This window comes from Tachypleus tridentatus, chromosome 7 (genome assembly GCF_004210375.1).
Source record: "Tachypleus tridentatus isolate NWPU-2018 chromosome 7, ASM421037v1, whole genome shotgun sequence".
Classification (NCBI taxonomy): Eukaryota; Metazoa; Arthropoda; class Merostomata; order Xiphosura; family Limulidae; genus Tachypleus; species Tachypleus tridentatus.
This window is the reverse complement of record NC_134831.1, coordinates 59,764,489-59,778,567: the sequence shown is the minus strand read 5'-3', so window position 1 is coordinate 59,778,567 and position 14,079 is coordinate 59,764,489. Positions and strand designations below refer to the sequence as shown.

The 14,079-nt window shown below is 34.1% G+C and overlaps 1 protein-coding gene and 1 long non-coding RNA gene across 8 annotated transcripts in view; one reads left to right on the top strand and one right to left on the bottom strand.

The window, feature by feature from the left end:
• Positions 1 to 14,079, bottom strand: part of LOC143255760 (KH domain-containing, RNA-binding, signal transduction-associated protein 2-like) — a 140,775-nt gene that overhangs the window by 10,907 nt on the left and 115,789 nt on the right. For all 7 annotated transcript variants that reach the window (XR_013030817.1, XR_013030816.1, XR_013030815.1 and 4 more), the window contains exons 5-7: positions 4,419 to 4,850; positions 1,783 to 1,850; positions 1,079 to 1,134 (exon numbers count right to left, since the gene is read on the bottom strand). Coding sequence is in view for 2 of the 7 variants with exons in the window: in XM_076511938.1 (XP_076368053.1) it covers positions 1,079 to 1,134; positions 1,783 to 1,850; positions 4,419 to 4,850 (556 nt within the window). In the remaining 5 variants the exon portion in view is untranslated. The remainder of the gene's footprint in view (positions 1 to 1,078; positions 1,135 to 1,782; positions 1,851 to 4,418; positions 4,851 to 14,079) is intronic.
• LOC143255762 (uncharacterized) overlaps positions 1,831 to 14,079 on the top strand; it is a 33,154-nt gene continuing 20,905 nt past the window's right edge. The window contains exon 1 of the long non-coding RNA XR_013030819.1: positions 1,831 to 1,920. This is a non-coding gene — a long non-coding RNA (uncharacterized LOC143255762). The remainder of the gene's footprint in view (positions 1,921 to 14,079) is intronic.

Here is a 14,079-nt window from a genome sequence, read left to right as displayed (position 1 = left end):
AAATACCACACCCGGGTGCCCTAAAAAGGTGTGTTATTGGTTATGGTACACCCAAGAGATTCTTGGATAGTAATGGAAATAATCGGGGGAGTTTTGATGATGGATTTGTTTCTCGTGAAACACGAGAGAACCTTTGAACTTTGCAGTGGAGTGTAAGAATTTTATAAATATTCGTAGTAAGATAACAAATCTTATGTGAAAAATAATGTAATAAATCAATCTTCAACAGTTACTAACTAGTTGGACTATTGAAAGGAGAATATTGTAAAGACATACGCTCTTTGATACTGCGCAAGCATAATTGTTGATACAACATGAAAATAAACAGGACTACATACTGTATTAATGTCATACGCAACAAAACAGGATCAAATACCAAAGCAACACGTGTAGGCAGGAGTACATGTTAACATAATATCGATTTGGACACTTTGATAGTTTATGGGACTGAATAAGACTATATGATAATGTGTGCCACGTAGAAGTACACAGGATTACATGAAGCTAAACAAAATCGCATCTTATTAACACGTGAGAACACCATTACAATTACATATTGAAGACATCATTACGTGTGTCACTGGCATAGGAAATTACACAGAGATACATGTTATCTTTATAAAGAATTGTAAGTCATTACAGGTTAATGGCGCATATCACGAGTCAGTAATAAGTCGTACTAACACCTAAAACTACACGTACGACAAAACATAGCACTATAATAGTGCACCATACTGAAATATCGAATTATATATAGTTCATTTTATTGACAAATACATTTAAAGGAAAGTACGTGATAATTCTGATTAAAACATTGTAATACACAATAATTCACGATCTTAAAATATGGAACTACATAGCGCTACATTACGTTAATCCATGAAGCTGCACATTACTACCTAATGTGTATCGTTACTTACAATTGGAAGTAACATACTATTAGTTTAATTGCTGTATATTACTTATACACGTAACGTCACATATTAAAACTCGAAGCTGCACGAGTTACACCTTACTAATAATAATATTTCTAAAAATTATTTTTATTTTTTATTTGCACGAAAGTTAGTAAACATACCTTCGTGGTAACCATTGTTATACACGTCTTCTTCACGTATATCATAGTGTCCCTTGCTGCCCATAGAAATATAAAACATATCCATACACTTAATTACAATCTCGTTACAAGAATACAATGGAGTGTTAATAAGCGAATAAATTATTTTTTAAATATTTTTTCTCTTGGTACTCTAAAAACATGAGCAAACTTTTACAGATTCTAAATCTTTACAAATCTGAAAAAAAAAAAAAACTCGCTGATATGTTGAGTAAGTTTCACATAGAAATTTTTGTCGACTAGATTTATATAATCTGGCATTCTGAGACATACGTCAGTAGCAACGAAACTTGAAAATTTCCCACGAGATCTGATAGCGTATTCATAATCAGAGCTGATTCCCGTGCTTTCCAACTTCACTTCTAGCAAAAATATTAACACCAGAAAAGAAGAAAAAATATATAAATTCGTTCCACGCAGCTCACGATGCTTAGATAAAGATAGAGGGCGTTAAATGTATAGTATTATAATTTGGCTGCTTCAGCCAGAAGGAGGAAAAAGATGCACATGTCATTAAAAAAATAATCTGAAAAAATGTATAATGTAGCATAAAAGAATAGTCTAAAATCAATTATATTTTAAGATGTATTGTTATTTTTCATAATTCATAACTGCAACAGGTACTTCGTTCCAGTTTCATACAAAGATTAAAGTAACTGACTGACCTAGTTGACATGTAACCTTCGTCTACTCCGTCATCTATGGCCCCGTTGTAAAATTCTTCATAGTAGGCCTGAAATTTGGAAGAGTTCCCAAATTAAATTGGTGGCAACGAAACAGAATATTTTTATTTCTTCTAAGTAGTAAGTGTGGTGTGTTTATCACTACTTTGTATTTACTTCTAAGTAGTAAGTGTGGTGTGTTTATCACTACTTTGTATTTACTTCTAAGTAGTAAGTGTGGTGTGTTTATCACTACTTTGTATTTACTTCTAAGTAGTAAGTGCAGTGTGTTTTTCACTACTTTGTATTTACTTTTAAGTAGTAAGTGTGGTGTGTTTTTCACTACTTTGTATTTACTTTTAAGTAGTAAGTGTGGTGTGTTTTTCACTACTTTGTATTTACTTTTAAGTAGTAAGTGTGGTGTGTTTTTCACTACTTTGTATTTACTTTTAAGTAGTAAGTGTGGTGTGTTTTTCACTACTTTGTATTTACTTCTAAGCAGCAAGCGTGGTGTGTTTTTCACTACTTTGTATTTACTTCTGAGTAGTAAGCGTGGTGTGTTTTCACTACTTTGTATTTCCTCTATTACCTTTGACCTCGACAATAGACGCTTCCTACAATACTGTTGATCGCAATAATGAATGTTGAATGTACTTCTGTTGGTGTTGTTAATGCTGTGTTATGTTGACATTGCAATGGATGTACACTGTGCAATATCAGGTTTTCATATTAAACTTTTATTTTATATTACTGGTGACACTGAAAGTGATTAGTTACAACGTAATTATTAAATATTTTGTACTTTATTAATGGTCTTGAATGTTTATTATTACAATGTCGTTTGTTTTTTACATCACGTGTTTAATAATTCTCTAACTTATTTTTTAATAAAAAATATGTTTACTGAACTATTTTCAACTCCAGATGTCTGAGAGGATTACATTGCTAAAAATTGAGCTTCTATTGTTATGGTGGATATATCGCGGATAGCCATATTTTGTAGCATTGCGCTTGACAACAAACGCAATTTTTGGTTGACTCTTGAAAGTTGAATGTCTTGATATTAAAGGTGTAGTGCGCTACTGATTATCTTTTCACAATACTAATTGTTGTATTCGAACATCCACAATTATCTCAACCGTTCGCAAAACACTTGTGACGCTCGAACTTTTTTACAATTATTTTAGCTTATTTGTATGAACAATGAACGCTGATATTTTTGACGAATGCCAAAGCATTCGTGTACAAGATATGTGTGTACTTTTAACCCTCGTTTGTATTCTAATTAACTGGGATAATCCTCTTAAAACTAACTACAGCTTAAAATTTGACTCGTTACTCTGACATTGAGGTTGCTACCTCTTAGAATGACAACAATAAGTTGAGAAATTATTATATATTGTAAAGAGTATCCATCTGATTTTCGAGTGTTGTTAAAAGTACTTCCTATCTAGCCATATTTAGCACCTCAAATTTATGAATGAAGGTAATACAGCTTGTTTCAAACAACAATTTAAGCACATCTACTGACGTCACTGTGGATTTGACGAAACACAACAATTATGTTTGATAACCACATCACCCCAATGGTTCAGCGTTAAGTTTATGGAGTTACAACGCTAAAATGCAAGGTACAATTCCCTCCCTCCTCTCGTGGTCATAATGCAGCCAGCCTGTTGCGTAGCTTTTTACTGAAAGAACAGTAAGAAACGATACCCAATTTTTATATACCTAATAATGCCATGAAAAATACGAAATGTGATCACTCACTTAATACGTTCAAAATATCAAATAATAGCTTTAGTTCCTCATAAACGCTGATTTGTTCGTGCCCGTCAATTATATTCGAATCCAGGAAAAAAAGTCACATTTTATTTAAATACCATAGATAATTAAAGTAATAAAACAAAAAAAAACATTTTAAATCAATTATTAATTGATGATACATGACTTCTACACATTAACAACACGGTGTATGTGTGATGTCATCACACACAGTTTTTTGTTTCATTACTTTAATTATTAATGACATTTATATAAAATGTATCTTTTTACTGTGGCTTTTTTCCTAGTCACAATTTTGACTTTTTTTTTCTGTGACTTGATTTTCTTTCGCCTTATATACATATTATTTTTAAATATATAAAAATGAAGCCATGTTGAAATGAATTGTTTTCTAATTCGCCACCTAATCTTCAAGTGTATATATGAATAAAGAATATTCAACTCGCGCCGAACCTATTTTGTATTTGCTATACGGACGTTCCTCCATCTTAAAAACAAGCAAAATTATCCGACGACAATGAAATCATAAAGTACACTTTGACATAACGCAACTAGTCCACCTGAAGTTACCTCTTTCATACGAGTGTTTTTTCAGCACTTCTGTTTATCATATTTTCATATAGCAACACGACAAACAATTTGTGGTAGTGAATATAGACTTATCCGCATTTATTTCTGTGTGTTACTTGTTACACATGTCACGATAGCTTAATTAACATGTGAAGCACCGAGTGATTTCTCGCAACGTGTGCAATAAAACTCCAGTCTTCACCAATGCTTTAAACATTAAAACTTAATACGTTATAAGCAGCAAAGGTATTTCATATTAATTTCAGGTAATATGTTTAACTTACGTAGCCATTTTCCTCGAGCAGTACAGGTTTTGCAAGAGCTGTATGAAAATGACCACTTGCTTGGCTTCGGAGCACTGGTCGCCTCTGTTGAATTAGTACTGGTTCGCCAGAGGGAACGAGTGATGATTCTTCATGATGAGGTTGAATGACCCGTTTTAATGGGAGTGTCCTTCTACGAAGTCCAGCACCAGGGAGAATCATATGTCTAGAAACACTCGGTCCGCCAATCAATCTATCTCTACCGTTCAATGAGCCTTGAGAATAAACTGACAAAGGCGGTCTGGACGTTGGGGTTGTAAGTGCTTCTTGCCCCCCAGATGGCGACGATAGTTGGTCAGCCCCTGCATTATCGAGTGCACTATCTTGGTTTCTGTTCTTGTTCAAAATCGCTAATTCTCTCAGTTGTGTCTGGCGAATTTCATCATAGTAATCCTGTAAGGTGCAATTACATGGTTCTTAAATGTTCGATTGAAAATAAAAGGATTGATTAAAATAATAAGTTATTGATCCATCTTTTTTACTTACTTCAACACTTAGCTTTTAATTCAATATACATATCATTATACTTTTCTCACCTATAATTTAGTCTTAAATGGAAGAATGGTGTGTTTGCGTAAGTAGGTTTATTGACGTAAATATATTATTTATGATGACTCTACTTTTAGTGTTCATATCGTAATTATATTGCATCATACTGTATTACTTACGTATTAAATCACATAAGATATGCTACACTTATTTGTAGTGTTACAATTTCTAAACCATCTCGTTAACGTCACAAGTTGTTCTTATCTCAGAAGCAAAATACATTGTTATACAAATGCATAAAGTAACTAATTCTGATGATAAGGTTAAAACAAAAACTGGAAATTTCAAAGTATAGAGAAACCAGCATATTATGAATGGTTGGTAAAATTCTCTCCATGTTTTTATCTCGACTGAAAGTTGACAGGAAGAAGCAAAGTTTAATTGCTAAAAGCGTCAGAAACTAATTACTCTAATGAAACAAGACTTTCCTTGCAGACTTGTAAAACCTCGATAACACGAACAAAATACTTAGCCTGTCCGGACTATGCTTGAAATTAATTGTTTCTGAGGATTTTTCATACATGAAGTCAGCTGCTATAATGCAAGATCGATGGCTTGTCTTCTTGTTATTTTTGTTAGAAATGAAACTTCAGAGTTGGCTGTTTTCAAATAAATAGCACAAGATAATCAAAGCCACGTTGCAGCTGTTCATTAATTCACACTTGAAATTAAGGAAAGCAAAAAAAAAAAAGTAATTTTCTAACAAAACCTCATGTTGTCATCTTGTGGAAAAATTCAGAGATTTATTCCACATCTACATAATATAACTGTACGTGTTACTGCATATAGTTATGAAAGTTTTATCTTTATTTTGACAGCTTAAAAAATTATTGCACTTGCTTGGATATTTCTGGCAAAATGCAAAACACCAACAGATTTATTGTACTTCCACATAAAAATAGATTTAGATTACATTGCCGAAGTTTAAGTTTTTGTCATACCAAAATAAAATCAAATAAAATTTGACATTTCTTTACTGAGTGCTTTCAAAATGTTTGTTTTACAGATAATATGCTAACGATGAAGATCTGTGTAATCAGTCAAGTGCAAGTTGTCACGACCATTCTGAATAAATGCAAAGTTTACAAATGTGTATGTACACACACACACATATTCCAAAGAACAAAAACAAGCACAAACAAAAATTAAACTACGGACTCCTAATAAATTAAAAGGAACCCCAGTACACAGGTTATAGTGTAAAATAAAAATGTACCCTTGGTGTTAGAGGTGAATTAAAAAGTAGGACCCATATTGCGTTGGGGATACACCGTCTATCAGTCTTAATCCTCCGTTCGCCAATCTCGCATGAAGAAATCCTTTAAAATATACTACAAAATCGTAATAAAAGTCATAAAAGAAACATAAATTAGGAAAGCGAGAGTGGGTATTTTAGCCCACAACGTTTCACGTCTGTATCAACCCATATCTCGTTCTCATTACTTCGATTTTTGTTATGAATTTATTTTTATGAGTTTCTTCATGCGAGACTGGTAGACAATGTATCCCCACCATAATGTGAGTCCTATTTCCGCAGTCACCTCAAAAACCCTAGGTACATTTTATATCTCACATTATAGCCTGTAACCTGTGGATCATTTTACTATATGCGGTGTCTTTGAATTAATTTGTGTTTGGTCTTATTTTTGTTCGCTAAAATATCATTTATCGAAGGTTTAGATTCACTGATTTTAACGCAGTCCTTCCATTTGATTTTGTTGTGCTTGACTCTTTGAATGTTAATTTTCTATACACAAACGCATACATATACACTACTGGCCAAAATCTTAAGTCCAATAAACATAAAAAATATGCAATTTTGCGTTGTCAGCATCAACCACTTATTTGAATATAGCTTCGAAAGATGAAAATAAGAAAAGGGAACATAAAAATAAAACACTTTTCTAGCATTTAATAGGGAAAATGTAAACACTATGAAATTAGCCTAAATACTAGCTGGTCAAAAGTTTAAGACCATACTGAAACGAAGCGTTAATCGGTAAACACGTAAAATTTAGTCATTTGTGTTCAAGCATTAGCGTTGTCAACATCTCCCACTGACATCTCTTGTGTTACATTGGGTAAAAATATGACAAAGACTAAAAAGTTGACAGAGTTTGAACCTGGCATAATTGTTGAGCTGCAAAAGCAAGGTCTCTCTCAAAGTGTTATTGCTGGTTAGATTGGGCGTAGTAAAACTACTTAAAAGAATCTGAGGGATACGGAACGAGAATTTCAAGTTGTTGTCCCAAGAAAATTTTACCGGCGTTGATCAGAAGGATTCGACAGGTTGTCCGGCAAGACACCAGCCGATCGTCGAACCATCATAAGGCCCTTAGGTACGCAGAATGCAGCTCAAGAACAATAAGACGGCATCTACGAGAAAAAGGCTTTAAAAACCGTAAACGTCTTCAAAGGTCAAGCCTCCTTCCACACCATAAAACAGCTCGATTAAACTTTGCTGAGAAGTACCCAACATGGGACGTAGAAAAGTGGAAGAAGGTTTTGTTCTCTGATGAGAAAAAAATTAACCTGGATGGTTCAGGTGGTTTCCAACGTTACTGGCACGATAAGGATATCTCACCCGAGACATTTTCTACACGACACAGTAGAGGAGGTTCCATCTTAATCTGGGGTTCTTCCATCTTCCAAGGAACAATGGAGCTTTAGGTTATGCAGGGCGTCAAACAGCAGCTGGCTACATTGGCATATTGTAGAGAGCATCCTCATTGACTGAAAGCCCTCGCTCGTGTGGAAATGACTGGATCTGTCAGCAGGACAACACTTCAATCCACAATGCCTGCAGGACAAAGGACTTTTTCATTGCGAATAACGTGATTCTTTTGGACCATCCAGCGAATTCGCCCGAATTGAACTCCATTGAAATTTTTTTTGGGGGTGGATGGCAAGGAAAGTCTATATAAATGGACGTCAATTCCAAACAATGCATGATCTTCGTGAAGCCATCTTCACAACTTGGAATAACATTCCAGCCAGCCATTGGCAAACGCTCACATCGACCATGCCAAAGCGAATGTTTGCAGTTATTCGCAATGACAGCTGTGCAACTCAATATTGAGACCTCTTGTTGGGCATTTCCTATCCTGTTTAGGATTTCTTTTTGATATGGTCTTAAACTTTTGACCAGCTAGTATTTAGGCTAATTTCATAGTGTTCACATTTTCCCTATTAAATGCTAAAAAAAGTATTTTTTTATTTTCCCTTTTTTATTTTCATCTTTCGAAGCTCTATTTAAATAAGTGGTTGAGTCTAACAACGCAAAATGCATATTTTTTCTTTATATTCATTAACCAAAATCTTAAGGTCGAACGGGTCTTGCTCTTTACATGGACCACACTAAACATACTCGTCTTTTCAGCTGTGGGGGTGTTATAATGCGACGATCAATCCCACTATTCGTTGATAAAAAAGGTACCCCAACTGTTAGCGGTGGGTGGTGATGAGTAGCTGCCTTCCCTCTAGTCTTACACTGCTAAATTAGGGACTGCTAGCGCAGATAGCCCTTATACAAACTGCACATGGGCAATCAGTAAAGCTGTTCTTTTCAAAAATCACGGTGATTACTCAGGTCTTGATATTCATCGCTTATTTGAAGCAAAAATTTACATTTCTTAATTTAAAATGCCGCTACTGTAACATAATTAATATTTATTATCAACCATAAGGGAAGCTTACTTTATTGATTAATATTAAGGAAACAAATAAATCTGTGTCCAGATGTACAATACTGCTGTCGATCGACAGCATACGTGTTATATGCATATGTTATATAACCACTTTTGTTGTTTTAAATCATATTTTTTTGGTTTAAACATTTATTATGGAAACAATATATTTATAAAGAAAGGCTTCGATACGATCGCTGTCACCTAACGCTGCGTATTGCTAGACGAACTTTGGCTCTCCACCAGTCTTCTTGTGAACATTCTATAGAACTTTGAACATCACAGCATTCGAAAGTTAAATGGCGTGTGTGTTTTTCTTATAGCAAAGCCACTTTGGGCTATCTGCTGTCGAAAGTTAAAACACAAAACAGCATATGGCCTTAATGGCCTTCATGTTATGCTATCATACAAGATTCTTTCTTATTTTTTCATCTTGTTTAGCAATCCATCTTAAAATATGTTGCAAAATAGCTTGATTTTACTCTACCCAAGCTTAAACTTTTTAATTTCATATATAACTTCAGTTTAGACTTAAGAAAAAACATGTATGTTTTTATGACAGAAGACATTTCGTCATTCTAAAGTTATATCTCTTCCAATAACATTGTGTAAACTAGGAAATTATTATCTTACTTTTCAAACTTTGCTCACAAAGGTTGCTTCTACGGATATTGAATCCTAAGTATGTAGTTTCTAAGCCGTTTTTAGTTTAACTCAAAGCTATCCACAAAAATTAAAAGTAGTAAATGTAACAGCTGTTGTTCGAGCAACTTGATAATACAAATATCGTCTCAATAACTACTACATCAGTCTTATCCCAGCCGAACTGATGAACTCTGGTATTGGGCGAAAGGCTTCGACTGCAATGGATATAGCAGATATAATGTAATTGGCATACTGTTAAACACAGCTCTTAACATTCACTCTTTAAGTTCTTATAATCAGCACTCTTGACAAAATCAGGCCATTAAACTTCATAAAGATTCCGAAATTTTGTAATCGTCGAGAAATAGTTATGAATGTCAATATTTCTGCTTCAGTAAACGACAAAAAAAAGTGGTACAAATGGAAATCAGGTTCTACATATTATAAATAACTTCATTATCTGAATACATTTTGGTGTTTAGATGGAAATGTTTCAACTTACTTTTGTTATATACTAAGAATAATAGTTGACATAATACATTTTATTAAGTGTTAAACGTCATAGAATATTTTAATAGGGTTTCTTTCAAAGGTCCAATATTAATAAAAACCTTAGTTACTTTATTAAATCCTTAAATATACGGTAATAGAAATACTTACAGGAGCACAAAAGCGATATGCGTACAGATATCTCAAACAATGAATAATGACAACCCAATGGTAGATTTACAAATGATACAAGACATTATCACGGAAAATGCCAAAGAAAAGGAATCTGTACCAGTATTTTGTAAGCGAGTATTGCACCTTGTTTTCATGCTTTCACACAGTTTATCTACATACTATTGGGGAATATTATTCAAAATGCCTTTAGGTCGCCGTTTGACCTTCCTAGTTTTTACATAACTACAAACAACACTCACATCGAGATTCTATGCAGGCCAAGATAAACTTTTACTACAATTGCTATATGTTTGGAATCATTACATTGCAAGAAGACGTGTTCCCACTCAATGAGTCGTGTTAAAGAAGCAACATCATTGGCTGAAATACATCCCCAAATGTGTACTGATATCCCATCATGCTTCACCGTAGATGCTGTACATTTATCATGACATCATTCTTCTCGCTGCCGTCGAATAAACTGTCATTGACTGTTGTGAAAAATTAAAATGTAAATTTATCTGTAAAATGCAGAAGTCTCCAACTTTGTTCATTCCACTGTTTATGGTTCCAATACCCATTTCAGACTTTAGATTTGATTATCTCTTTTCATCAGATGTTTTTGAGTTGCTACACGTCCATTAAAATCGCTACATGCTATTGTGATTCTTATTGTTTTAGAGGTAAGATTCACAACCTTTTCACAAAAAAAAGGACATCATATTAATTTTGGTAATTTTCGGTTTTCAACTACTTCAATTACTAACAATGCCAAATCACGTGCTGTTTTCAGGGCCTTGCTTACAGCTCTTAATGAACCATGGAGTCTTACCAAACGTTTTATGCGTGAAGTATCGATGACGAACCAAAATTTTAACTTTGACAATCATGTCATGTAATATTTTAGTCCTAGAGGGAAACTATAACAGGAGCGTTACTACTACTACTACTACTGGAGATGTCGTTGATGAAATAATTGCTAATTTATCTAGTGTCTGTATGTGTGTATATATATATTTATTCAAGTATATTCATAAGACTTTTAATCTTCATGCAAATGTTCGATAAGTAGTTATGACATTGTCTCTAGCCAGATGTCAAAATGTCATAAACAGATGCTAATCTTTAAAGCTCGTGCCTCACTTTGGCAATGTATACACTCTTAGGAAGGGCCATCTTAACTGGTGACACAGATACTTGTACAAATTATCACGAGTTATAGGTTTTCTCCTGTTATTTGAAATAGTCAGTAGCATAATTAACATTGGGTTATGGATAATACAGTTGAAACGCTTGTCTAATTTGAATGTGCAGTGAATCACAATTCTTGTTGTTCATGTCCCATGCTGACGAAGTTGGAAAGTTCCATCTTCATCCCAGCAGCCAATGAGAAGTCATTTTATGAAATACAGAAACCGGTTAGTAAGTTAAACTAACACAGTTATTGTAAGTGAAGACTTTATGTGTTCGCTCGTGTACTTGTTTTACCTTTAATGTTCATATTCTTAACAGTCCGTCTTATCCGTTTTCTTGAAAACTTTTTTGTTTATCTGAATACCACAGGCAAAGTGTGGCTGCCTGTACTTTTAGAGCGTATTAGCTAGATAGGTACATATATTGATCTCAATCGTTCTGATTGGATAAATGACATCAAATCACAGTTTCTCTATTATTATGTTACTGCACTTATGCATGTGATTTTCACGAAATAATAAAGTGCTTTTTGTAGCTTTATTCCTCACACTTTCCATAATTATTTTTAACACTCTAGCTTAATTACCTTAAGTATAAACTTAAAAACCAATTGTTTTGTTACAATATAAATTAGGAAGTTTCTAACTTTTCACTTGTTTGAAAGTTTTCATTTACTTAAAAGGTTAAACTGTACTTATCTTTCTAGTGTTGTGATTGATTGGTGATTTATTTATAAGCAATATATGTAAGTAACAAAAACTAACAAAGTCCTTTAATTGATCAATGCACGATTAGTGTCTCAGAATTCATTGTCCCGTGTATTTGTTCACTACCTTTTCTTACGTACTTTTGTTAAACAATTCGTCGAACAAGGTTTCATAATGGAGTTAGAACTAACAGCTGAGTAATATGATATACTTGGAGGTAATATCATGAATATGTAACTATAAAACATAAACAGAGATTGCCTAAACAAATGTGCTCTCTAATAACATCGCACCGGATATAACACAGCTTAACAGGATTATCAAATGTGCTTTCTAATAACATCGCACCGGATATAACACAGGTTAACAGGATTATCAAATGTGCTCTCTAATAATATCGCACCGGATATAACACAGCTTAACACGATTATCAAATGTGCTCTCTAATAACATCGCACCGGATATAACACAGCTTAACAGGATTATCAAATGTGCTCTCTAATAATATCGCACCGTATATAACACAGCTTAACAGGATTATCAATTCAGATTTGTGTAAAAACAAAATTTCAGATATTTTGTCTGTTACGAGAAACTATCTAAAATGCCTTTTGCTCGCGCTACATGTAGAGATCCTATACAGTCACTCATTATTACAAATACCAGTTCAATGTGGCAGGCAAAATAGGCCACTGCACAACTTAGTAAATCATCTCACCTGCTTTACCATCTTAAGTTTGAACATTGCATCTTATAGTCGTTTTTGTTCTCAATATTTTCATCGTTCAGCAGAACTTCATTTATTAGGCTGATTCTCTAGAAATTTTTTTGTGTTTTTATTTCGGAATAGAAATTTGAGTTCCTGTCGATACCTTGAATATGAATTGCCTATCGCCATTGCGTAACTCGCACTAGTTTCCATGCTATGAGGGAGTAAAATCTCTACCATAATTTATACTTCTACACACAAAATACCTATTGGTTACACATGTTGCACAATACAAGACGCGGTTCCTGAACGCAATGAAGCTGTTTTCCCAGCATTTTTTTTTTGCGTGAATTCTTTCGATACAGACGGTTGAGGAAGGCTCAACGAAGCTTACTTGTCGCTATAAGGTGACTAAATGCAGCACCTACCAGAACATGAACACTCTGAGGCTAAATGCAGCATCTACCTGAACATGAACACTCTGAGGCTAAATGCAGCACCTACCTGAACATGAACACTCTGAGGCATGCAGCACCTACCTGAACATGAACACTCTGAGGCTAAATGCAGCACCTACCTGAACATGAACACTTTGAGGCTAAATGCAGCACCTACCTGAACATGAACACTTTGAGGCTAAATGCAGCACCTACCTGAACATGAACACTTTGAGGCTAAAGCAGTATATGTCTGAACAATGAACATTTGTATCAAATTGATCCGGGCGGAACACAGTCCGGCCAACACCCCTAAACTCCAAATCTCCATGGCCGAAAATTAATGAATGGTGAGAGTTTTTTCAGAGCTACGTGTGTTTTACGAAAGTAACAATTCGACCCTTTTGTCAGTCAGAGTATTTTTTTGCTTCTGACTTGAATACTTGAAACGTATCATCCCTCCATATCCCGATCGAGACCTAACTCAGTTTCCCTGACTCGTAGAATAGGTGTTAGATAAAAATGTGTGGTACGTTCTATTATGCCTTTCTATACGAAATAATTAAAAGCACTCATTATCTTAACGGGGAACCATTAAGATAATACGTCCATAAGCGTAATTACCGTTAAATTTTACACTGGTCGGTACTGTATTAAACCTGGGAAACGGAGAAATAAAAAGTACTAATACTGTACACATCGAAAATCCAATACGACAAAGCGAAGCACACTTTACGAACAAAAAATTCACACGCGTATCACCGTTAACTTTATTTTCTAAATTGTTGATTCCTGACAACAAATACTCTTAATACACAGCACATTATTTTCACTGTAAACCACTGTTTGCGAGTAAGAAACAACATACAAGCTGATATGTATATTTAAATTAGTAGCAGTTTAGTTCCACCCCTACGCAGACTAAGATTTAAAATATTTTAAACTACATGAGTCACATTTTAAAAGGTTATAAATACAAATTTTGAACATTTTATGTTTGAAACGTATTTTAAAAAATAAGTACAAATTAAC